Raw genomic sequence first — 26,812 nt, 5'->3', positions numbered from 1 at the left:
GACAATGAAGTGTCGTTCCTGATCATCACTAAATTCTGTCTTGTGAATACATAACAATGGCATCCAAGCGAAGCATAGGGTGGAATTTCTTTACCAAGCAGGAGCAAATGGAATTTGCAAACTCTGCCAAGGAAATATTTCAAATCGAAAGGAGGAAGCCTTAATGTGCTCCACATTATTATATTTGATTTATTTGCTTATTTATTTTTTTAAAAAGGCTACTTATTTGATCTTTTTGGTAAGAAACTATATCTGCACAATAACTGTAGATAAAGCATTCTATTGAAAGCCACATGTTATTATTAATGGATCACAGAGTTATCACTGACATAAACCAACAGGATGTTATGTTGTTTTCTTTTCGATTTAGTTCCTTAGAAGCACAGCAGTTATTATTGAGGTGTACTTGCCGCTCGCTGTGCGTTACTGCTTTCTGTAAAACACTGATATCCTGTCAGTTAAGAAAAGGCTTAATGCAAAAGGTTGTTTTAATCATCTTTATTATGCCGGCCAGAGACCCGCGCTTACAACTGTATTGTCATTATATATATATATATATATATATATATATATAAATATAATATATATATATATATATATATATATATATATATATATATATATATATATATATTATATATATACACACACACACATATACACACACACACACACACACATACATACATGCATGCATGCATACAGTGCACCCTCGCTATAATGAACATGTCGGGGTCCAAGCCTTTTGTTCCTTATATCGAGGGGTTCATTATAGCGAAAGGATAATAAAAATGAAGGATAAACTGTTGGAGTAAGTTAATGAGATGAGATTGTGAATAAAAGTAGAATTACATGTACCTGTTCATTTCATGTATGCAGTATTCTGCCTTTGCTTTATCCTATTCATTAAATAATTAAAATGCAGTACAAAAAGCAAAAATCCCAAATTGAAGTTTTTATTCAAAATCAATCTGACACAAATCGTTTCAAAGTGCACCAAATCTTAACCCAACATGCAAGAATCCCAAACTGAGCTTTCATTCCAAATCAACCCGACATGAAAAGTTCATCAGATCCTCAAGTTTTCATATTATTTTATTTTTTTATTTAATCAATTTTGCTTTGCCGCATGGTTGCTTTTTGACAACCTGTATTCACGACAGAGATGCCTATGCTATGACTTTTTTCAAATGATCAATATAGTTTCCGGCTTTGTTGCAATATAAAATTATTTTCGGATTGGATGCATAGTTACACAGCGTGCGCTTTTTATTAGAAAAAAAAAAAGAGTTGGCTTCACCGAGGATGTACTGTATATAAATAAATAAATAAACCTTGTTTTATAGATTTGGGTATATACCGTAATACTGATGGTCAGGCACCAACTCCTATCTACTGTAACTCAGCTATCATAAACCAGGTTTATACATTTAAAATAAATCAATAATTAAAACATACTGGGAGACAATTTGAGATCACTCATGCTAGTAGTAAATGGAAACAAAGCATTTAGTCAGAAATGTCCTTCCTACCTTTATCATTCGTGAAAGGTCGCCAGCATCTGCAAGCTCCAGAACTATATTTAGCTCATTATCTTCAATGAATGATGCATAGTATTTAATTACATTTGGGTGGTTCAGTTGCTGAAATGACAAAAGGAAGTGCCATTAATGTTTAAAATATTTAACATGATTTCTTTGAGTTACTGAGGCTTCTTAAGGCAAGTGCTAAAATGAAAATAAATAAAACAGCATGTATTCCTTAATTATGGTAAAGGAACTACCATGCAGTTCACAAAAAACTCAACCTAGCAAAAGTAAAACACAATACAATTCTAATTACAGTCTACATTTTTGGAACATAAAGCACTCCCAGTGTATAATGCATGAGATTGAGTAGCCTTGGTTTACATCTCTTGTATAATGTGTACTTAATGCATAACATAATCCTCTTGTATACAGTACTTTTCTATAAGCAACACCACAGTATACTATAGAGAATACCATAGAATACCATAAGTATACTGTGAAACTCCTATAACACGCTACCTGTGTAGAAAAAAAAAAAAAAGAATATTGTACTGTGCTACATTAAATACTATCTAAAATTTCACTTTAGGCAAAAAATATTTGGCTATGAAAGCTGACCAATATATGTTTTGGCTGCAGAACACACAGATTTAAAAAGCAATTTACATTTTAAAAGGAGAAGAGTTAAAGGTCAACTGCTGTGTAATATTTCTAGAACAAAAAGTGCCTAATGCAAAACAAGATCGCCTTACAATTCCTCCTGGCTGGTCAAAGACTCACGACATCCAACCACAATGACTTTCTACATATACACGGTTCTCCCCAAGAATTCTGTATAGCTGGGTTGCAGTGCATTATAGCCGGGAGCACTTTTAACGCAAAAATAAAACTGCCTTACCTTAAATATATAAGCTAAAGAATTATAATAATGAATAATAATCCACCCTAATTCATACCCAGGCTACACTGCTCCATTTACCCCCTCTTTTTTGTGTTTCTGGCAGAGAAATTCGCTTTCTAGTTGCTCTTCGTTGACTATAAATCAAGCTGCTCTTTTTCATCTTCCACTTCAGTTTGGTAATTTCCACATTCATTGTCACTATTTTTGCATAGAAAATAATCGGTTATTTTCTTAGCAGTCATTTTAACGTTTCAGCCTCTAGAAGTGCTTAAAACGGAAACCCACCCCTTCAACTCTCTGATTGGTTAAATGTTGTGTCAAGATGTAACACAGCTGTCGTGTGCTTCCAAGTTTGTTTGTTTTTTTTCAACCACGCGTGCAAGTGATCTAGTCTGCTAGCAGCACAATCAATCCTTATCGTTAAAGGCACAGTAGCATCGGCAAGACGGGCGGATCGGGGTCGTTCAGCTGGGCAGCGACAATCACTTAGCTGGGCAGCCTGACTAGCTGAAACGGCCTGGGGAGAACCCTGATCTATCAACAGAACTGAATAAAGCAAATTCAACCAATCACAGAAAAAGTCTTTGTCAGTTACCATTAGCTTGGGACTAAAGGAGTAGATTTTGGAACACGTATGACATACTGTTATACAAATGTTCAGAACTGATAGGATAAGAATGCATACATTTTTTTTTTTTTTTTACTATAAAATGTACTAAACGTGTGGATAGATATTGCATTTTATTTGGGCAATGTCAAATGTATAATTTGATGTAGTTTCAAAATATATATAAAAAAATATTTAAAATCACTCTACAATGCACAGAAAGATGAGAAACCATGGAAAGTAAAAAAGACATAAATGCATTAGTAAAGGCCACAAACTAAATTTCACTTTCACTATTCCAGTTTTATTGTGATTACTGCTATGCTTGCTGATGCAGCATCCACTACTTCTTCAGTCTTAATTGTATGATGCAGACTGGTATATTGACAAAAATTAAAATTACCAGTTAACTGTAACTAACTGCTGGGGAAAAAAAACCAACAAGAACATATAAACATGACTACTAAATGAACTTCTCGCCCCACTGAAGGCCATGTCCTTTTAGGTTAGCCGACTGGCAAAGCGCTGCTTGGGAGCGTGAGATTGCACTCACCCATGCTGTGACTGACTCGTGGGTGGACGTCTCTTGTGTCATCAATCCTCACCTTACATGAGCACTGTCACACAAACCCAGTCATCCATAAACAATGACCCATACCAACTCAATGAAAGCATTTTGTGCTCTCAAACATGAGCGCTTGCTTCCCAGAGCACTAAAGCACTAAAAGCTCAATGGATTTCACCAGATCCTATTAATTTGGTTGATTTGTGGAGGGTAATGTTTTTTTTTGTAAATCCCAATTCACTTTTTTTTCTCTTTTAAAACAAAAAAAAATACCATTTCAATATACTGTGCCAACCTTCAGAATATTAGTCAGACAGATTTTGGCATAAAAAAAGAGTTAATCTGGGCCTCAAGGAATGACACATGGAAGCTACTGTAGTGATCTGCGCTCGCCTCACAGGAAACTGTACGTCCGACACAGATCAATTGTTTTTCTTCAGTATCAGGTCTCAGCTAAGGCACCTTTAGAAAACATAATACAACACAAGATGCTGCTTTTCACTCCTGTAGTGTTTTACCTTAAGGAGATCTATTTCTTTGATGCAATCTGCACGAGCTTTGGCATCCATCAAGTCGAATATCTATTAAAAGATCAAAAGAAAATGCTATTATGGCATTTCAGATCACAGGATTGCACATAAAGCATTACCATACAAAGAAACTGCGTTTGCGGTACACACCTGGATAAACAGCAAACATCTGTTAATACCGGTAAGATCATGCATCTACTGTTTTTACATTACATAACTGAATCTTTTAAAAAATCTTCCAAGGTTTTTTTTTTTTTTTGTGTGTGCACGTGTGTCGTGTTTTTTTTAACCACAAAACCCAATAGCATTTATTTTGGTATTGCACTGCAGAAAACTTTTCAGGACATGCCATGCAAGTCACCCAGACATTCTGAAAAAGACCATCAAAGGGAAGCAATACATAGATCTCAATGTGCTTGCTCTTCAAAGAAAAGAGTGAAAACATGAAAGAAACAAATCTACGCATTCATTAGAGGTATTTCACCACAAGTCAAAATAATTGGATGGTTAGTATATGATGTGTTTTCTAGACAAAACTGACTGAAGGAACCTGTTCCTGTCTGGAAAACAAGTGAAATATGAGTGGCCAGTATCATATGATAGAAAAGGGAATACAGCTTTGGCATTTATAACTTACTTTTCTAAATCTATAAAACCACAAAAAGAGACGAAAAGGCCTTTCCAGCCACTGTGATAGTGTACTGAGAGACAATGTGCCAGTAATGGACCACAGCCATTTAATTTGCAATAAAACACATTGATACGCAAGTCAAGGTCTTGGTGCCTTACCACATAAGACCATTTCATTATACATTTATGGATATGCTGAATGTAAATATCTAACAGAATTTAAAAAAAAGGGGTGGAGGGGGATTTATGTGTGGTTTCTGAAGTCAAGGCACAGACTTGGTTAAAAATAAAGTATGCAGTGTGAAAACTCCTACTGTAGCTAAATGCTTGTTATCTGCCAGCCGTTAGTGCAGTATACCTGGAAACAGTTCCTTCTTGCCTGGGTCATCATTACCAGTAATGATCCCCAACAACAATGACAGCATCAGCACCAGAGTGCAGTGAATAAAAGGATTATGTTACAAACAGTGGCTGGCTGACGAAAAGCTGCAGGAGCTAATCTTTTGTTTCCATTTTTTTTTTTTAAATTATGTATCCATGGGAAACTGTATCATTTGTGTGAAGATTCACAATAGATAAATGCAGTAAATGTCGCTTCTAAATTGGCTTTAAGTCAACACATTCACTACTACAATTCAGGACAGGGACACCAGTGCTTCATCAGCTTCTTTTAATCAGTTCTGATGTTTTATTAGGCCAGACAATTTATTTTAAAATGTATATATAGTTTTTATAGTACATGAATTTACCCACTCACTGTAAACTATAGTACAATTACTGTATTAATTCATAACTCTATCAGATGGTATAAAGATTGGAAAGACCTTTGCAGTATATTTTCCTTCTTCTCTATTATCCCTTATTTTAAAGACCGAGATCAATGATCTGGACAGCAGGAGGCTGAAAAGAATAGATCATTCATTATTGATGACTAAAGTAAGGAATAACACTTGGGACTTGTTATTTATACTTTACACAAAGCACACCACCCTTACAAAAGATACAGATATTTAGATATTACACCTTCTAGTGCATTACACAAAAGTACTTTTCATGAACGTATTTATTTTTCTCTTACCTGCACTTTTTTCAGGGCTACCGGCATGCGATCTAGCAAGCATGTCGCTCTGTACACTTCACTAAACTGTCCTCGTCCAATCTTCTTCTCAATCTGAAAATTTGCAAGTGCATTGTGACCCATATCTGGCCGCAGTGGCTTCTGCAAATTAAATAGAAAACAGGATTTATCACAATAAGCCATACTTGGATTTCACATTAAGCACATCTATCTACAGTAGCTGTGGAAAAAGCAAAACTAAACAAACTTTTTTTATGCGACAGCAATTTTCAAACATTTCATTTAAAAGGCAGAGCGCGTAGAAACAATAAAATGAGTACTATTTTCATTCCCATTGTCGTCAGCAACATATCAAAAGAGCATGACATTCCCTATCTTTGAAGTGACACTTGTTGGACCAGTTAGCATAGAATCCCCCAAAGTCCCTTCACAAATAATCGCATAGCACTCTGGCACTTGAGATCTAGAATTACAAGCAAGGCAATATTAGAGGTAAGCCCTTTGGTTATAATTTAAAACACTGACCTTTAGATGTTTCTTTGTAACCTTGTATTGTTTAAAACTGTGGCAACAAAAGGTGACATATATCAGAATGCCACATGTCACTAGTTACAGTGGAAAGATGGCCCTTGGAGCCACCAAACTTTGTGGGAAAAACTGTCTTTTAGAAACATAAGCATTAGATTAATTCAATGCTGCTACTTTCATGGTCAAACAAATTCCATTTACAAATAGTCCTGGGGGTATAAACCACAGGCTCTACCATGATATACTGTATACATTTTCAATAGTCCATACAGCACATAGGTCAAGGTACAAAAGCCTATGTGAGTAGCGCTACGGGCAACTAATTTGCCTCCTTCAGGAAATAAGTTGCCGTAGACAGAAGGACCAACAAATTAGTTGAAGCAATTTATTTATTTAATTAACTATGTATTTATTGTTTTCTTCAATATTGGTTGAATATGGAAAAAAAAGTAACCTGCATTAGTAAGGCACAGACAGTTAGTTCTATGCAAATTATATCTTGTACTGCATTGTATATTTACAAAGTGTTAAAATAGACAGTACCCAATAAATAAAATTTACGCTTCAAATAATAATAAAAAATTAAAAAAACAACATGAACAGCCAATTTAAACATTCTGTTGCTTAAAGGGTGGCAGCACATACAAAGATGAACCCAAGAATTGTTACCCAATTAGTAGAAATAAAGTATCATTCCATAAAAGGAGGAGGGGGGTGTATGTAGAGCAGCTCTGTACTGTATACAGTTTGAGATTAAGACCAGGAATTACTTTCACTCACTGCGTGGTAAGTTGACAAATGTTAGCATGAGCCTCTAAAGCAGTGTGACAACCGCACGCTGAGAGCAAAGTCTCACTAATGTGTTCTGGCATGCAGGTTTGTAATCACACATTTACATATGCAATGACCTACATTTGCATGTCAGATCGCACACTGTCTTACTTTATTAACGCTGGGCACCTCCCTGTGCTTGGCGGCCTCAGTGGCGAGAGAGGGCCAGAGGGTGGTGGTTTTTTTGGCAGCCGTGGGACGAACTGCCAGCGAGGATTAGGCTGATGTGGTCTGAGCATTAGACACTTCATTAGAGGTAATCTGTTTAACAGTGGGCAGTGTATGTAAACTTCACAGCCCATTTGCGGCACCTTTTCGCCCCATGGCCTCCCCCTTCAAAGGGCAGCGAGCCTGAGTGACAGCTTGTCTCATCCGCTGCTTTGTCCTGTCATACAATTTAGAGTGGAGAGCTGACATGAGGAGCAGCATAGCTGCACATCCCTGACGACCGCTGGGTCATTCTCCGAAAACACAATTTGTACAGATTGCATCTTGTGGAAAACACTAAGCTCCCCCCCACCCCCACCCCCACCAACCCCACTGCAGGACTGAAAAATAAATATCTGGGAACACAGCAAACACAGTGGTATCCAAAAAGATATTTGTGTATGAAGAGTCAAACAAAAAACTTTATTGGTAAAATAATTGTTCACATTCTGGAACAAGACCAGAATCTCATAAAATGTTTTGAATCCCACGACCCCAAAAATGTACAAGGCTGCTATTGACAGAATTAAATGTTCCGGTTTGTATGGTTTACATTTTCCATCTGTGGCTCCAGCTACAGGGTTTTCAGCTTTCCTCCACCTTACGTCACTCTGAGACAAACCAGGACGCTCCTGCTTCAGTAGGTTAAACATCTAGTCTAGCAGATCTGTTACTATAGAAGTTGTCAAAATTTGCAAGAAATCTGTGTCAATCTACTTAAAAGAAAAAACTACCATTCAAACCTAAAAAAGCAGTTCACAATGACTTTGTAAGATTATTTCTTAATGTTTCCATTAAGGTTCCCTCATAGCGCAAAATAGTTTTGTTAATGTGCTGTGCTAAAGTTGTGACAACAACTGTGTCCGTTCCCTGGTAGGTTTAAAAAAAAAAAAAAAAAAAGAGTTTCATTGGCCCGGCATGTTTGTTCTGAAGCTGTGCGATAAGCGTTTAACAGACGGCTTGCAACAAGACTACAATACACTTGATTCTTCAATTTGTCCCTTGAATTCTAGGCATTTTCACCTATGGAACAATGTTAATCATACTAAACTGGCACTGGCCTAGCCCCTTCAACCATTTAATGCTTGGAACACGCATTTCCAAAATGTAGAAAAGTATAGTACTGTAGGATATCGAAATCTACAAAAAGAACGTTCCATTCTGAGTGCTAAAAGTTGTGTAAACCTAGCAACTGACAGCAGTTTTATTTAAAATTGTTTTACCCTTTAAGAAAATGCATTAAGTTTCTTTTTAGTTTTTTTATTTATTTATTTGTGAAGCCAAGTTTATGCTGCCCTTCAGAAAAATCTATAACCAGATTTTGCTGTCTTCTATTATAATGCTGCTTCGACAGAATTCATACATTAGACTGAATGACATTTAACCATCTCAACACAGCTAGGAGGTCAAACTACAAAAGTCTCAATCAATACACAATTCTACATTGATCTAAGATTACACACAACAGCACAATGGGAGATAACACTGATATTTGAACAATTAAAGTAAAATAGCTAATAATTTACTATTACAAGTAGAAAGACTGTCAGCATCAGATACTCATTTTTCCCCCTGAAGCTAAAATACACATTTCAGGGTACAGTCAAGAATACAGGTCAGTTTTTTCTTTTTTTATCAGATGTGAATTTTTCATCTTAAACTGGTCAGTGAAACAGATCCATAAATGTATGAGAGTAATGACACTGTGAATTAAACAGTAAGTAGCATGGATCAGAAAAATATAGCGTTACACGTCCCCAGGTGTTGCTACACCTGTTTAAATAATGTACCTGTAATTTTGCTTTTTATTGTTAACATCCTGACAACTTTTTACACTTATAGCTTTAAAGATTGTTTCAAAGCTCTTTTCAAAGTGCGGAACAGAAAAGCCAGAGAACTTCTTTTTTTTTTTTTTTTTTTTTTTTAATTATAATTTTAATTGCTCTTCCTGCAGTGATTTTAGAGGACAGATCTCAAATCCCAGTGCACTAGAAGAGCCATTTTGAAAAGAGCTTTAAATCAGATTTTAAAATTATAAGTGTAAAACGTTGTCAGGATGTTAACAATGACAAGAACAATTACAGGTACATTATTTAAACAGTTGTATATAATCTTTCAGAACCCCGCTACTTACAGTTTAATATTACTGCACTTTAGGTCAGTGAGATATAAAATAAATAAATAAATTGTTTAAACATATAACATATAAGTACATTACTTACCAATAACGCAGAAACATCAATTATTTCTGTCCACAATCACATTTCTTGAAGATCAGTTACTTGGTACATTTCACATAATCATGTGACACCCACATCCTTTATATTCAATTCCTGCCACTTTTTGAAAATTGTTTCCCTACAGTCTGCTATAAATAGATGAAGTTGATCAAGTTACTGTACCTGTGGCTGGAACTGAGGAACTGCAGCCTGCTGGCCTTGGGGTTGTTCATCCATGGTGGCAGGAATGGAGTCCCTTTCACCTCTGTTAAAATAAAAAATAATATTTTTCAAAACTGCAACTTTGTACAGTCAATTTGCTGTAGTACTGTAAACTCTTAGTTGTCACTCCTGTAAATGAGCATTTTACAGGAAGAGTGTGTGGAACTCTCCACTGTGATACAAGGTCTGGTTGTCTCTGGGTCTAATGTTACTGCATACACTGTAGAGGCTATTGAACAGTTTCATATTACTTCAGATTAAATTTGAAAATGTAATGCTTAATGAGTCAATAAGAGTTTGCTGAACTGATGAACTTAGGCACATGTGTAGAGCATGATATAAGATTACATCAGTAACAATTATTGTTAATAAAATCGTTTTGGGTCTAAAAGCTTATAGAGCCAACAGGTACTTCCGTGAAAAGAATATAATACACAAAATACTTTTTGTGCTGTACATTTTTGGTACAAGAAACAATACTGCAATTCCAGTTCAACTTTCAATAAATGCAAATATTTGTTTGTTTTTCCAAAAGTAAGAAATTATATTGCTCTGAACGTAGGCAGAGACAGCATAGCGGCAGAGGGTGTGGCCATGGCTGTGTGTGTGCCTTTATTAACAGCAAGACCTTACAATATGTAACATGTTAAAATAGAGAAATATCCCAGGAGTAAAGAATAAATTGTGTAGGACTTACTTTACCCCAGTGAATTAACTACAGAACAAAGGATGCCAAATAGCATATATATATATATATATATATATATATATATATATATATATATATATATATATATATATATACTAGATAAAAATATCTGTCTGATGTTTGGAGATATGGAGTGACCTAGCAAGTGAATGTAAGAAATGTGTACTTCTGCGGACTACAGTACAGTTTATAGACAAAGTGCAGTAGATTTGTGAAACGAAAACCGCATTATTGATGAAAATATTTTTTTTGTTTTTCAATGACCTGATTAAAGTTTATTGTAAACTTAAGTACTATTGGTTCATTTCAAAATAAAGAATGTATGGTCAATCAGAAACCAAAGTATTGCCATGCAGTCTAATTTGACAAGACGTTACATCTGGTGTGAGAGCAAGAGTTTTTAGCTTTCAATCCAGTGAAAAAATAAATATGGATTGTTGGCTCAATAACAGTACTTTAATAGCAAAGGGCGATAAAATAAAATACCGTCAGAGATTAAAAACGCCAAAAATGTCTTGCGACTGAAGCTCTCTCCAATTTCCCTGCCATCATCACGGATTTATGTGGTAACTAGCAGGGACATCCATCACACTGACACTAGGTAAGCGTTTTATTATTTTTATTAATTAGCATCAGTACTGCACGTTTTAGTCACCAAGAATTTGAAAATGCCAATAGGTTTTCGTAATGATGTCAGCTGTAGAGATGCGTGGATAGTGAAAAAGTAAAACTTTTCTTTGCCTTCTTTTCTGTAATTGTATTACCAATAAAAATACATGACTGCCATTTGCTATCACGGAATAGTCCTATGTCATTTCTGAGTGATTGAGGCTAGCACGGAGGCTTCATTGATTTTAATTAGGGCTGTAAATCTACGTTTAATTGATTACATGTTTAAACCCATTGTTAAACTGGTCGTTTAACCGTTTAAACAGCCATAAATTTAATGTTTCACTCATTTCATATTTTTATATTTTACTTCCAATATTTTAAGTCATATTTTAACCTCGGTTTGTTATTCAAAGCGCGTACCATATAGATCTACTTAAAGACAAACAATGGTAAACATAAAAGCATAAAGGAGGACTGGAAATTAGCACTAAAATGTAATCTATTTTAATAGCATAAAAAAAACATTCATAGTTGATTTTACAACGTACCATTTCTCCAGAAGCTCCATAAAAAGTGTGTGTATCCAACATCAAAAAAACATTAAAAAACAACTCTATTTAAATTAAACTTAAAACACAGTGACAAGACTACATTTTTAGTTTCATTCACTTGTATATTGTTGGCAGGAAACAAAACATGTCCAGAACCAAAAACTTTTTTTTTTTCATTAAAAATCAAAGCCGTTGTCTGATACAATACTAGTTCCCAGCATCCCTCCCCTTCACAACGGTGCTTGCGCAGTCACGTGAAAAAACAAAGACTTCATTTCCCAGCATCCCTCTCTTTCACGGCTTCTCGGTTCAGCTAGCTTGAATAATTAAAAGCTGTTCTGCAATTGCACATGTCCTGTTGAACACACACAATAATGTACGGACAAATAAAGAGGTGTAAGCACTTTGTAACAGACATCTTATTCGCCATTCTTTTTATAAATAAATAAATAGTAGCTAAATGTTTTTCTTTTCCAATGTGTTACAGTGTTTTACTGTGGCGTGAATGGAGCCGTGAGTTTCTGACAGCGTGAAGCAGCACTCTAGAAAGTACACACCGTCTGGATCATAGATATATAGCTATGGTCTGGAGGATGTAACTGACGCCATTTTGGCTCACACAGAGTTCTTATCATGCACTAAGTAAGCGGGAATTTGAATCCAACATGGCACATACGGTCTTCAGTTTCATAACACTCAACGAGTTGAGAGACAACCCGGTTTCCTTGTTACAACAAACAAATCAGCCAGACTCGAGAGGTAAAGAATCACTTCATGAGTTTTGATAGGCTGGTAACTCGACTCCTGTGCGCCACGCAGCTTGTTCATGGGGTGAATCAAAAGAACCGATTCAATGGGGACTCTGATCTGATTCCCATCGTTCACCTTAGTGAGTCATTCAAAAAGAACGATTCATTCGCGAACACATCACTAGTGCGGAGAGGGCTCCCTGGGTAAAAATATATTGGGACGTCCAGATTTTCCCGTCCCAGTTTGGCCTACCGCTGCGGACTCTTCTGCTATACCGTCGTCACTGGTACTGCATAGAATTTGCTGGCGAATTATCTGCAAGTTAGTTCTGGCACCTTCATCAATATGTTCATCAGTACATGCCAATATCTGCTCTATTCGTTCCAACAGTCAATCTACTCGACACAAAATAAAGTCATCATTTACCGACCAACATTCAACTTGAATTAAAAGCTCCCTAATCTTTTCTAGGATAAGACTCCTATAAGTCATATTGCACACATTTGTAACGTATGGAATATTCACAGCATTGAAACTGTACAACAACGACGTTGTAGCCCCGACTGCACACCTCTCCGCACTACTACCAGGCAAAGTTAGTAGATCACCGATTCACTTATCGTCCCGCCCATCGAGCATGATTGACGGTAGCTCAAAAAGGTTGTGCCAAAATGAAAAGATGAAATAAATAAAGAAATAAAAAACAAAATAAAAATCGAAATAAATAAATATATAAATAAGTAAATAAATAAATAAAAAACTAAATAAATATGTAAATAAATAACGAAAAAATAAATAAATAGATAAATTATTAAATATATTTTAGTTTCTACTTATTTATGTATTTATTTTGTTTTATATTTATTTATTTATATTTGTATGTATTTATTTCATTTTTTATTTATTTATTTATTCAATTATTTATTTCGAATTTTTTTTTTTTTTTTTTTTAATTTGGGCACAAATTATCCTCCATACTGCTATGCCCATGGTTTCACTACCATAAATCTTCTCTGTGTGAACATTGTGATAGTATTGTTCAAAGTGACTGCTGTAATACCAGTTTGTGTGAGGAGTAGCCTACTTTTTGTGTTGTAATACAGACATTAAAAATAGTCTGCAATGTTGTCTAATTGTTTAAGTCCTTAAAAAGGTTTCTATTTATTTTCCATGATTGCATTTATTTAACACACTCGAACTGATTCAGCCCTTCTCGTTGTTTATCCCTTACAGAATACCCTGCCTCATTTATAATCCAGCTACAGAAACCGTCCCCCCGCCACCCATTCCCCCACTTTTGAAACCAAAGTTACGCCACTGCCTGTACTGTCCATTAGTTTCACATTTTCCCTTCAAATATATAAATCTCAAGTTTAATGCTCTACTGCCAAATGCATTTTTTTCGTACAGCACTTAATTCCGCGTTAATATTCTTTTGATTCCGTGATTCCGTCCGTGCTCTCGTTAACACAGTAAACCTTTAGGGATTAGTCATGTGATCTTATTTTGTTTTAAATCAGTCCCAACTGTAGCAGTATGTCTTGAGCGAAACTAATAATATTTAACATTACTATGTTGTCATGTGCCGTCAAAGTTTTTTTTTTTTTTTTTTTTAACCTTTTCATTTTGAAACAATGCAATATCCGCAGCATTTTTCATTTTTTATTGCTGTCTGAGTCTAAATGCAGCTGGATCATAGCTCGATATATGTGATCCAATGAAACATTGCAGGTTGTACAAAACAGTTTGCCACAGTAGAATGCAAAATTCCGCTGCAGTAATTATTGTAGATTTTTTTTAATTAATTTTGGACACTTGCAAAATGTTCACTCGCTTAACAATATGGGTGCGTTCACAGAGATCTTTCTGCGCAGATTCTGTGCAGAACATGACCAATTTAGCCAATGGGTGCATTCACGGAGATTATTCTTAGAATGACTGCAACTGCAAGCATGGCTGGGAAGAGAAAGGCGAATGACAAACGGCAAGCGCTATTTGTCAGATATAAACGGCTACCCGAAATAACCCTGTACTGTGCAAGTGGTGGATACTGTATATGTAATACAGTGCCAGACTGGTTTATTGCAAGTAAATTGATAGTTTTTAAATATTACTTGCAAACTAAAATCAAAAGAAAATGCAATGCATGTTAATACCTTTTAAAGTGGTTACAGAATTAAAGTGCCAAGTCCATAATTACAGTAAATATATAAAGCTTTTTGAAAAAAAAAAAAAAAAATCATCATTTGATCATGTCCTCCTTTATAAAATGGCAAAATTCCAATGACAGCTGAATGCATTATAAAACAGCTTGAGACCGTGTATAGTAAAAGGATCATATTCTCCAATGTATGGTTAATTATTGTGAAAATCATTAAGTCTACTGATGAGCCACTGGAATCAAGAAGGGATGCCAATTATTGTTCCTAAATGTCTTGAACATACAAAACACATTACTTGTACATGTCTCTTCGGAATACAGCCAAAGACATTCCAGGACATTGCGCATGAGCTCATTACAAGTGTGAAAGCTTTTCAAGTGAACCACAGTTCCCGGATGGTAAATCCAAATGAAAGCTCTCCCTTTACTGGCTACTTTATTCCTGGTATACCAAATCCTGGATAACCGGTCTTTTGAGCTATCTTTGTTAAAGCAGTATAGATTTGTAGTAGACAGGTTGACAAACGTCTGCCTGCAACAGCTGTGCAGTCTATAAAGAATAACAAATGAGAGTGAGAGAGAAGGGAGAGAGAGAGAGAGAGAAAGAAAGAAAGAGTATAAATCAGTTTATTTGTGCAAATGTCCAGTGATATTAGTTGGACATGCCCAATACATTGATTTGTGAAACTATTAAAACATGAAAACTGACAAATGTTTATAATGATAGAAATGAAATGCTTCTATATGAGATGTATATTTTTTTGTTTGTTTTTAATAAAATCTCATGGCAATGTGTTTATGTATTAAGTTATGTATTTATATTTCAGTGAGAGTAGAGCAGGGAAAGAATGTTGTCCTCCCCCAGTGTTCCAGTTAGCCGTCATGGGACAAGATGTTAGATGAGGAAAAATATCTGTAAAATGTTGTACAGTTGAAAAAAAAAGTATATAATAGAAATAAACAAAAGAAAAAAAATATTTAGAATTTGATGGAGCCTACTGTAAATATTGCGTGCATTTTGGTAGAAAAACAGTAAAAATGCAGAGAGAGGTTATACACAAGCCCTTTAAAAATCTGGGGTTCAGCAGTTTCAAAACTGAAAGAACATCAAGAAAAATCAGAATTCCACAAAGCAGCAGCAATAGTTGGCAATGATTTAGTATCTGTGATACAACAAACTAAAACACCTGTACATCAGGAGTTGGATTCAGTTTATAGAGAAAGTGGAAACAAACAGACAAAAGCTATTTTTATATTTGAATAACTCCCATGTATTGCTTATTATATTTGTACTCTTAGTAGGTCACTTAAAATTTACTAGCAAATGTGTTCCAAACTGCATTGCAATGTACATTTCCTTAAAGTATGTTATACATTTGTTGAGATGAGGTGAGGTCACAGGGAATCTTTTGTGTATCTTGAAGAATTTAGTGAACCCGTCAAGCTACAAGGCTATATCCATCCGTTATTCACCAATTGATTGATTGTGTTCACTGTTAAATAAAACCAAAATCTTACAAGTTACATTTTACTTTTTGCGTGATGGGTAGGGGGCAAAAAGTAAAATATAACTTGTACGATTTTGGTTTACATAATCCTTAATGCTGCCCGAGATTTTTCACAATCTCGGGCAGCATTAAGGATTATGTATGAGAAGATACTGTTTTAGAAACCACTGAAACATAAAAGCTGATATGATGCACATGCAATATGTTTATTGTAACTACTGCATGTTATTCTAAATCAAAACACACAGAATAGGCTTTTATAGTACCCTTGAGTATTCTCTAAGTTTCCATCTTAATTTGAAAGGTTGGCTGGATAGTTGTGTAGGCTTACCACCATGCTTGTCCTGCTCTTGTATTTTTCCTTCTCATTGAAGCAACCCACACAAATGCCTACTGTAATGACAAATACTCAAGTACATGCAGCTGTCACTTTTTTTTGTATCTCCTCTTTTGACTAGAGTCTGTTTAGAAGACTGGGCACACCACTAAAGGATCACCACATTATCTGTTGTACAGCACCATGCTGTATAAAGCTGCTCCAGACCATCTCTTATTATAAACCCATGCACTTGGGTTGCAAGCCTTTGTTATGTTGTAATTTCTAAAGGTGTTTTCAAGCATACATTTTCAAAAACCAGTTGATTAATGTTTCATTAGACACCATGTAATGGCAATTAATATGCATGCAGTAGGTCCAGGTAATACCCAAATCTGACACACAAACATCCTGTTAATTGTCTACAATTGTAGCACTTGCCCTTTATTTTCAATGAACAGAAATGCAGAGATAACACTATACGAATTGATACAAAAAAATGTTGTTCATCTTTTTCAACCCAGTACAGTCGTTGCATTACATGTAATGTTATTATATTCTACAATAAAACTTCATATAATAGAAAAAAAGGTTATACAAATATTATTAAAGCTGCTTAAATATGACCTTGTCTGAAAGACACGCTCTATTTATATTCATACAGCAAAGTCATAACTTTTGTTGCCACAACAAATCTTACCTGCCCACAGGCAATCCCATAGTCAAAACAACGGCAGTGCACATTCTAAAAACTGGCGTTCCAAACTGTGCACTGCACACTAACTGACAATTGTAAAAAAAAAAAAAAAACTAAAATAATTAAATACCTTTTTTTCTATTTGTATTATATATTCTGTCAGCAGAATATTGTGATTTCAGTTATATTAACAATGGCCCATCAGAAATGTACACACAGAGACTATCAGACTATACAAAAAAAAAGAATGACTATTAGAAATACAGTATGAAATTAGCATAGTATAAATATTAGTATGCTATATAAATATCCATACTTCATTTTCTTTGCACTTTGATACCATTTTCTGGAGTTTCATTTTGTGAAAATGACTATCATATTGGCCTACGTGCCATTGGATACATATTTTTTTCCCCTTTCTGCATCACTTACTCTACGTGCCCTGAAGCTGCTCCATACGGTTATAAATTTAATCAGCAACACACCCTAGATTCTGGCAACTTTGGCGAGTTGGTTCACCATCATTCATTAATATATGGTCCAACGAAGGCATTTTTTTATTAGGAATGTCGCTGACCGCCAGTGTGCTTTATCATCTTTGCATGCAACAGAATATGACAATAAAATACACGCAATCATGTAAAGTTATATTAAACCATGGGCAATTCAAATTGCAGGCAAAAGTGCATTTTATTTTTTATTTCCCAAGTTATAGCCTTCAATAGCTTAACCAATCAGGTGTGAGTGCTTAACTACATGAAAACATTCCTGTGACCGATTTACACTATTGGAACAAGAAAACGGGTAAAAAAAAACAAACTACTGTACAGATCCTATTTTTGCTGTCTGACTTCAACTAGTGCAGTTCATTGAAAATCGAATAATAAGCAGATCACAGTGTCACTGGAGGGAAACATCTATTCCATGTATGCCTGTAGGGAGTTTACTTGTAACTCTTGAGGAATAAAGACTCCCCTGAAAGCATAGCAACAAGAAGAATCATTTCATGGTCTGATGATCAGCTCCCTACAAGAAAAACTTTACACGATTCCAATAATCTTCTATTCAATATTTGGTGTGACTGACTTAATGAAAGTATGTTACAGTACACCAAGTGCCTCACAAAACCATCAGTTAACTGTTTGATTTAAATTAACATCACATACCGTATTAGATTTTTCACTGCAACAGCCTAAAATTATTGAATATACTGCACAGTACTGTAGCACCATCTTATTAGTGTATATCAGATTGTGCATTCAAAAGGTGTTGAGATGTTGGTGTGCCAGGCAAACAAAAGGGGGGGGGGGGGCAGAATTATTAAGGCCTGCATAATTATTAAGGTTCCCATCTATATTATTGTTTCTTACAGTAAATACCTGTGTCATTTTCTGGCTTCACTGGCCCTATTTCTGACTGCTAAGGTTAGATATGTCAGGCTGGTAGTTTGTTGTCATCAGACGCAAACACGCATCAGAATGGTCAGTGGTCAGGCGGCTTCTAACTGGACTTAGTATAGTTTTCAATTGTGAAAACACCTGTTCACAGCGGTAAGTAGAACCAAAGGCCGACAGCAAGACAAAAGCTACTTTTTCATGCAGGCATACTTGGAAGGAAGGGAAGACCAACATCCAGTGATCCTGAGTTGCCAGCCGCTTTCCTTTTCAAGCTCACCTCGAAGTGAACTTTGACACTCAGATGCTTGAGCTTTGGAAGTCAATCAGTTCCTATTCAAATCTGTCAATGTTCATCCACTCAAAATACAGCAGTTGTATGTCGCTTTCCTTCGTATTGTCAGGGTTCACAAGAAGTGAAAACATGGGTCCTTTGTCTCAAAAGTCTTGGAATCGTCTTGTGAACTCATTTTCAAGCTGTCCAATATAGTTGCATATATCCCCAGTGTTCACTCGATGCTCTTCTGAATGGGTTTTCACAGTGGGGAAGTAACGAAAGGTAGACGTTTCGATATCTCGTCTGAAAACCAATAACTTAGCACAGAAACCTTTCCAGTCTTCATACAGCTGAAGTACGGTTTTCTCTGTTCCTTGTAGCTTAGTATTCAGGTCATTTAAGTGTGATGTGATTTCTGTCAGAAACATAAGTTTTGTTAGCCACTTATCAGTATGATCTGCATATTGTTGACTACTTTCTTCTCCAAGAAAGAGCTTGATGGGTTCAAGACAAGCAACAAATCGCTTGAGCACGTTACCTCAACTCAACCAGCGTACATTACTGTGCAGCACTAAATCTCCATATGCAGAATCCATATCATTCAAAAGTTTGCGGAATCTCCTCTGTGTCAAAGAAGAGTGGGCAATCAAAAATTTGACCATTTTCACAACTTTTGTCATTACTTCGTTTAATCAGAAGACAAGATCTTAGCGCACAGGCTCTCCTGATGAATGATGCAATGGAAACTCATAAGAGTGCCCAATGTCAGTTTCCATAAGTGTTATAAATCCAGTCATCAGTGGTAACAGAAAACACTATATGCAGGTCAATTTGTTGTGTGAAAAAGTCTATGACAGCATTAAGTATCTCTGTAACCTTCGTTGTACCATGCATAGCACAAAGAAAAGTTTTTCCTTAACTTTCCCATTGATACAGTAGCGAACAATTATAGCCAGATGGGGGGTATCATTTATGTCTGTGCTTTCATCCAGTCCATCAAGGCTCATCACATCATGTTTGTAGGTCTTCCGTCGTTTGTTTCCTAACATCAGTTGACATTTCATCTATTCGCCTTTGAACAGTCCTGGCTGACAATGGCATTTCTTCAATAGGAGCAATGATGTCTTTCTTGTTCGCAAAGTCGTGAAATAGTTCCTCAGCACAGTTTACGAAGGCTTCCTTTATGTAGTCTCTATCCATGAAACACTTGCCTTTCCGAGCTATAGCTAGAGCTGCAACATAACTTGCCCGTGTAGGAAGGGCATTTTTAGTTACAAACTTAGAAAAGTTGTCTGTCTGTTTTTCAACAGAATCAACAGCTTTTCTAAGGCACTCACGTTAGTCTGCTTCATCGCTTCCAGAATATTTGGCTTTGTGCTTGAATGTGATACGGTGCTGGACGCTAGTGGAAGTACGAGATACCACACTTTCACTGCACATGCTAAAAACAACACGATCCCCTTTCTGCACAAATCTGGCTGAAACTTGAATATCTAATTTTTTTTTTTTTTAATTTCCACAATTAAGAATAGCTAGGCCTCCTAACACCGCGATTTACCGTTTGTGTATGACAGATGACGTTTCATATAATATCTCTTCCGTCCAATCAGCAATCTTTTTTCTTTTTTTTTTCCACGGGTCATATGACTACGAGCCTTGTCTCCACATAATTGGTTTAGGTTGGGTGGGTGGGACATATTTTTTTTTAATGAGATGCGTCAGATTTGTTTTTGGAGAGAATTTATTTTTTTGAAAAATACAGTATATGTATTTGAATTACTGAACATTTTGTGTTATAACTATTTATCATTACACATTTTTTAAAGTTTCATGTTCAAACACTGCAAGATGATTCGACGCTATGCATGGCATTCTGACTTCTTTTTGCGTGAGATACACAGTAGCTTGCGGATTAAGGATTTGATTTCGGTCTGAAACTTTTTTTTTTGCAGGTATGTGCAATTTTATTTCTTAATCAATCACCATTGTGAAATATGTGAGAGAACACAATGTGACTCCACACACCTCCATGGTCCTGTCTAAATAGAAGTAGGAAGGATTTACTGAAACTTTGCAGTTTATATAAAAGAATAATCTTTAGTAAAGGCTAACATGTATTTGTTGTACTGTGTTTTGTTTTGTTTTTTTAAATATAGCATGTTACGGGAAGCTGAATACTGGAAATATGTAGTAAGTTTTGACTGAAGACATTCTTCTTTAAATCTGTACAGTAACTGTAGTTGTGTGTTCTAAGGTGTATAGTTAAACAGCCATAGATTTCAGATACAGTTTCCCCATTAGGTCATAACAAACAACACAGTCATGGCACATGAACTCCTCTTACTGTACACACTGTGCCTTGCTAAAGTTCCTCAACTCCACATACAGCACCCTCTGCTGCATCACTTTTACATTCTAGCTCGTTATACTTTGCTCTTCTCATACAAGGCTACTCATTACCATAATTCTACACAATACAGAAGCTATCAGATGCTTGCCTCACATTCACACATTTTTTTTTACAATTTACAAAAGGGTAAATAAAAGGTTAATATAGTAACTTACATATAAATATTTCCCTACAAGAAATGAAGTTACTGTATTTCCATTCCAAAATGTGTTTTTGACCATTAAACATGTTTTACTTTTTTTTTTTTTTTTAAATCCAAAACCAATATAGTTCTTTAACACACAGCATGACAGGAAGACACAAAAAACAAATCAGGGTAATCCCAAAGGGGAATTAAGTGACTTGCATCCTTGCACGAGAAACAGCACCCTTTCATCTGGGTTTTTATAGAGATACAAGACTAATGTAATCTGCCATTTCCTAGTAGATAGATTTAAGATGCACATTTTACAGGCTTTACAAATGCAATAAACAGGGTTTACGGTACTCACCCTGTTTACAATGTGCAGCATTCCAGGATAGCACAAGCTGTAAAATATTCACTGTTAAACCGTCTATGAATCTGGCTCCTACGCAGATAGCATGCCAGGATGTTCAGCACCCGCACGTTTTTCTTCTCCTTCGCTGACTCAACCTTAAACCAAACCTCCCTGAGAACTGCAAAATATCCTGCTGGCTTCCCGGCCATGCTTTTGACATCTGTAAAATATTTTTATACACCGGCCACAACCACTGGTAAAGGTCTCACAGTCCAACTTGGCATGACTTCTGAAACAACATAGTGCTTCCTGCAGCTTCCAACAGCCTGTTTATTTCCTAGTGATTAAGAATACCAAGCCTCCCCCTACTGTGGCCAGTAGATTCTTGTGGCTCAGTCCAGACTCAACCAGCCCACTGGCTAAATTGGGTACAATTCCAATTAATTCAACCAGGTGAAGTTTTTTCAGAATAAGTATGGAAAAAACCAACACTTTTTGCTATAATGGAATTGTCCTCTTAAGTTTTTATGTTTGCAAACATTATGAAGTGGTTCTTATTGCAATTACTCAAATACTTTGTTTTTCTAAGTCAGAGTTAAAGTTCTCTCACCTGTGATCAGTTCTAGCTGCCCGTCATAGAATATAGTTTAGATCAAGCAAATTGTCTGTAGAAGTGAGAGACAGCGTCATTTAATTATCTGCTACTTCTGACTGTGTTTTCATTTGTTTTGCTGGCAATATTGCGGTGCATTAGATCACTAAAATGAAGAACCTTTGGCTTATCTGGATTATATTACACTATGGCAGGCAACTAGATGTGTAGAACAGCTCCTGATATCACAGTCAAAACAGAGCCGCTCATGATAACTAAAAAGAGTAGTACGAGTAGTAAAACATTATTCTAAATAAGAAAATGTAATCTTTAATAGAGAAAACCGCAAATGTGCTTAATTTATTAATGCAAGCAGGAATGCATATCCCCGACAATGAGGATATAATGGAGGTGCCCGTGGAGACTTTTTTTTTTATACCTACTGTAACTAAAAACGTCAAACAATTATGGTGGAACTTGGTTAAGACATGCTGATGTATTTACAGTATGCATTCGTTTGTAATTGACTGGGCTAATGAAAGCCATATCCTGGGTACCACTTTGCATAAGTATCTACCAAAATGAACTCAATAGTAGTTTGAGCCATTCTAGGTTTTCCTGCTAGCCCTAATAGTTAGTGGACTGTACAAAAGATGCATGGTGTGTCTGATGAAGTTAAGGTGCATGTAAATAAATGTACTTTAAAACTGGAAGTCTGTGTGTGCCAAAAGAATGATATTGCCCAGTTTTCTAAAAATAAGGTTTGTATTTAAACACAGTACAATAAACACATAATATTGGAATAAAATTAAACACTGTAAATGTATACATAAAGAATATAAATTCAAATTTTGTCTAAAAATCTGGTAGTCTTTTTTTGATTTCTGGGATCTCACTGAATGAGAAGTATAATTTCAAGGAGTAACTTTTCCTGTAATTTAATTTTTTTTAAAAAAGAACTTCAATGGAGAAAAAGGACCCAGGACTCATAGAGGCTTACTTAATGGGTGGTTATGATTTATACAATTATAAATGACCCACATTCTAAGAGCCAAAGTCTCCAGAGAGCAATAAAGGTAATTCCTCATTAGACCATCGCAGAAAATCGCAGAAAACTGTGGCTAGAAGTTCAAGGTCATCTCTGTACAGAAGAAAAAATGAAAATGGAGCTAAAACATAATCATTTCTATTTATTTTTAAAAAAAAAATAAAAAATCTTGGCGAGGGTCATGTTTGGGGGATATTTTCATAACAGAGTACAGTGTCTTAAATTATGAAAAGTCAAAGTCATTGATACTATTGTTTTTTATACTGGCTTCATTAAAGGAAAAGAAAAAGGTCCATGCTTTTAATGTCAACAACAGTGAAATATCATTGCAGACATTTTGGATTTTAGCATTCTGCGACAGTCTAAAAAAATCCTGTCACACAAAAAATGTAATTAAACAAAAAAGAAAGACAACTGAATGGGATACTATGCCTTTGGGGCATTTAGGTATAATCCCTAAAAACTTTTTGTATCCTAATAAATTATATAAATACCACATCGAACAAATAAAGCCTACTTGTAGGGCTAGATCACTCAGGTCAACAGTAGTTTCAACTGAGGTATTTCTATGGCATTTATTTTAGTTTTGTTAAACAATTCTTATCTAAAAAAAAAAAAAAAGATGCTACAGTTTCTATGTTCTTATCTTTCAATGCCATTGTCGTTGTTCAGTTCAACATTTCATTTAGAATATTTGTTCATACTGCTAAACATTTCTGAAGGTATAACACATCATTCTTATCCTCCATGTTGAATTGTGGGTATGAAGAACCCCTCAATACTGAACTACAGGTGAATAAAACACACAGAATGTGTTACATCTGAAAAGACCCATAAGATCTACAGTACACTTACAAATGTGATTAAATAAGCAGAGTCGCAGGCAAAACCAACATTTTTATGTTAAAATCTTCCTGGGGTGGTTGTCAAAATAGTGCCAGATTGTCAGATTATCTGTTTATTATCTGATTATTATTAAAAGACATCACAACCCCTACAGGCATTTGAGAGTTGCCTATTCTGTTAAAATGGTTAACTGTAACACTCACAACGTTAACAGTCCCTACACAATTACATAAAAAAAAATACCAAGATTAAAAAAAGGTAGAGTTCTCCCAGCATCACACACTCATACTGAGGTGTCAAATATCAGTCAGGAAATGAAACGAACCAAGTGCCACTTTCGGGCATTTGGGACGCTGTGGCCGGTAACCGAAGTTAAACATCCCAGCTGATTACAGTATTTTATTGTACTGGGGAAACAGACCAAAGTTCGTCTGGTAATTGCAATCGCAAATCTCACATGTAGTGATTCAAATCAAAATCTTATTGAGATGTAATTTTACTACGTAGTGTATAAGTTGTCCTTAGTACGGTACTATATAACTGTTTGAGCACAGCACCTTACCAAAGGGGAAAAGCTTTAGCATGTCTTCGCCTATATTCCTAGGGGTGGGTCTAAACAGATGTACGTGTATAATATCACAAATAATCTGTTGTCATGTCTCTATTTGTGGTGCCGTATAAACTTCATATTTTTAAATAAACAAACACAAGGTTGAGTCACGGGCATTGCTCAAATTGCAGGGGAGCCTTTATAACTTAACATGATCAAGCTTAGCCTGTTAGAAACAACAATATACTTTTAAATGTAGCCTACTTCATCGTACACAACTGGAGTTATAGTAGACAAAAAGGCGACTGCAAAATGCCATTAAAAAACAAAACAAAAAAAAATGAATGGAACTAACATCTGATTGGTTAGACTACTATGTGACCAATCGATTTATTTTAGGGTCATTAACAAACACAGTTGTTGTACATAACGCTTACATTTCATATGGCCTGTAAATTAACTAACAAAGTGATACTCACTTGCTTTCACTAGGGTCGCCTCAGCAGCACAAGCAGAGTTTACTGACAGCTAAATGAAGCAATCTGTACTGGGAAAAATAAAAATCTTACACCCAATAGATCTAAAGTGTGGGTGGGCTTAAATTGTCATGTTTCTTTTCTGCAATGGACTACTGTGTTAGTCAGGTTCTCTTGGTTACAGTGTGGAGTCCATGACAGTAAACTAAGGCAACCCATACTTAAGAAGAAGAAAAAAAGACCGGGCCGGTTTAATATTTGGTTAACTTTTACGACATTTTAGCACTCGCCAAATTTTATTTTGGTAACGGGCATCTGTTAAAATATATTAAAAGCTTTATGAAGTCGATCATGCAAAGCATACTTAACACTAAGACTAGTTTGTCTGGATTTCTTACCAGGAAGTGCCTTTGCTTCTCACTGCAGTGTCTTGAGTTGATGGCGGCTATCTTTCTCTTACGTTTCGGGCTGCGGTTACGTTTGTCGGCAGTTCCTGCGTGGCAGGCTACCATACAGGCAAACAGATGTTAAAGTGTGGTGTTTCAGCAGTTAGGTGAAAAGTTTGGGTTTGTTTTAAGCACTATGTCTCAACTGCTCCCCATTTCTGCTCAGTGCCAGTAATGTAAACATCCCAGCATTCCCAGAGGAAAGGGGCGGGGCGCAGGTCGCTCGTGCTGGGTCTTCAATCTGCTCAGCAAGCAACGCTGCGAGCTGAGTTCGTATAGTTGATAACATTCCAGTCGCAGAGTTGGTAATAGATTCGTCGTCTTGTTTTGCACAATTTGTTTTATATGAAAACCGTATAAAGTATGTAACATATTACAACTGTGTCATAAGCAAATCTGCAGCTCTTGAATCGGGTGCTGTAACAGAGTGTAAGGCACACTGAAATTGCACTGGGGCTTTATGAGGTTACATAAATAATGCTTTTTTTGTATTCCATTTTGCGAAACATTTATCCTGTAAAAGGTCCTTTACAGCCCCTTTCACACTGGCACTCCTACCCGGGCTTGCGTAGCGTGAAACCTGGTCGGACTAAATTAAATTGCAGCACGGATGAAGAAACACATGCTCTAATCAACATTCGGTCCGACGGTTCAATCCAGAGAAGATTGGACGGAAGCGAAGCTGCTTCCAGGACATTTTCACCCGTATTGTGCACTTGCGTCTGTCACCCAGGTCAACCCTGCTTTATCAAAAGCAGTGTGAAATCGCGTACCCTACCCGCATGACACTAGGTTCTGCCCCGTGTAGATCATGCCAGTGTGAAAGGGCCTTAAAAGTGTGCTGCAGCCTGCATTGGAAACTGGCCATTGAGACACAGGCAGGTACTGGAAATAAATGTGTCCAGGGGTAGAGAGGTTAGATTTATGCATACTGAACATAAACCAGATTATCTGCAAGAATTTTAAAATCGATCTGTTATAAGATTATTGTGGTGTGCTATAGTTACTAAAGCAGTCATCTATTGTATGCAAGCAAAATTGGCCTGTCAGTTACAATCAATGTATGAGCCATTGTTACAATGTTACCATATAAGTAACAATGCCATCTTTCTAACACATTGTATCTATGTTATTGCAATAATA

The 26,812-nt window shown here is 36.0% G+C and overlaps 1 protein-coding gene across 1 annotated transcript in view; it reads right to left on the bottom strand.

Annotated features, from left to right (window-relative positions):
• LOC117417463 (serine/threonine-protein kinase Nek7-like) overlaps positions 1-25,926 on the bottom strand; it is a 56,895-nt gene extending 30,969 nt beyond the window's left edge. The window contains exons 1-5 of the mRNA XM_034029626.3: positions 25,622-25,926; positions 9,809-9,890; positions 5,841-5,981; positions 4,121-4,183; positions 1,533-1,643 (exon numbers count right to left, since the gene is read on the bottom strand). Coding sequence (XP_033885517.1) covers positions 1,533-1,643; positions 4,121-4,183; positions 5,841-5,981; positions 9,809-9,862 — 369 coding nt within the window. The 5' untranslated portion in view covers positions 9,863-9,890; positions 25,622-25,926. The remainder of the gene's footprint in view (positions 1-1,532; positions 1,644-4,120; positions 4,184-5,840; positions 5,982-9,808; positions 9,891-25,621) is intronic.
• Between the last annotated feature and the right edge of the window lie 886 nt (positions 25,927-26,812).

The sequence above is a fragment of the Acipenser ruthenus genome, chromosome 12, assembly GCF_902713425.1.
Source record: "Acipenser ruthenus chromosome 12, fAciRut3.2 maternal haplotype, whole genome shotgun sequence".
NCBI classification, from domain to species: Eukaryota; Metazoa; Chordata; class Actinopteri; order Acipenseriformes; family Acipenseridae; genus Acipenser; species Acipenser ruthenus.
Note: the sequence above shows the minus strand (reverse complement) of the source record. Positions and strands in the feature narration are given on the sequence as shown.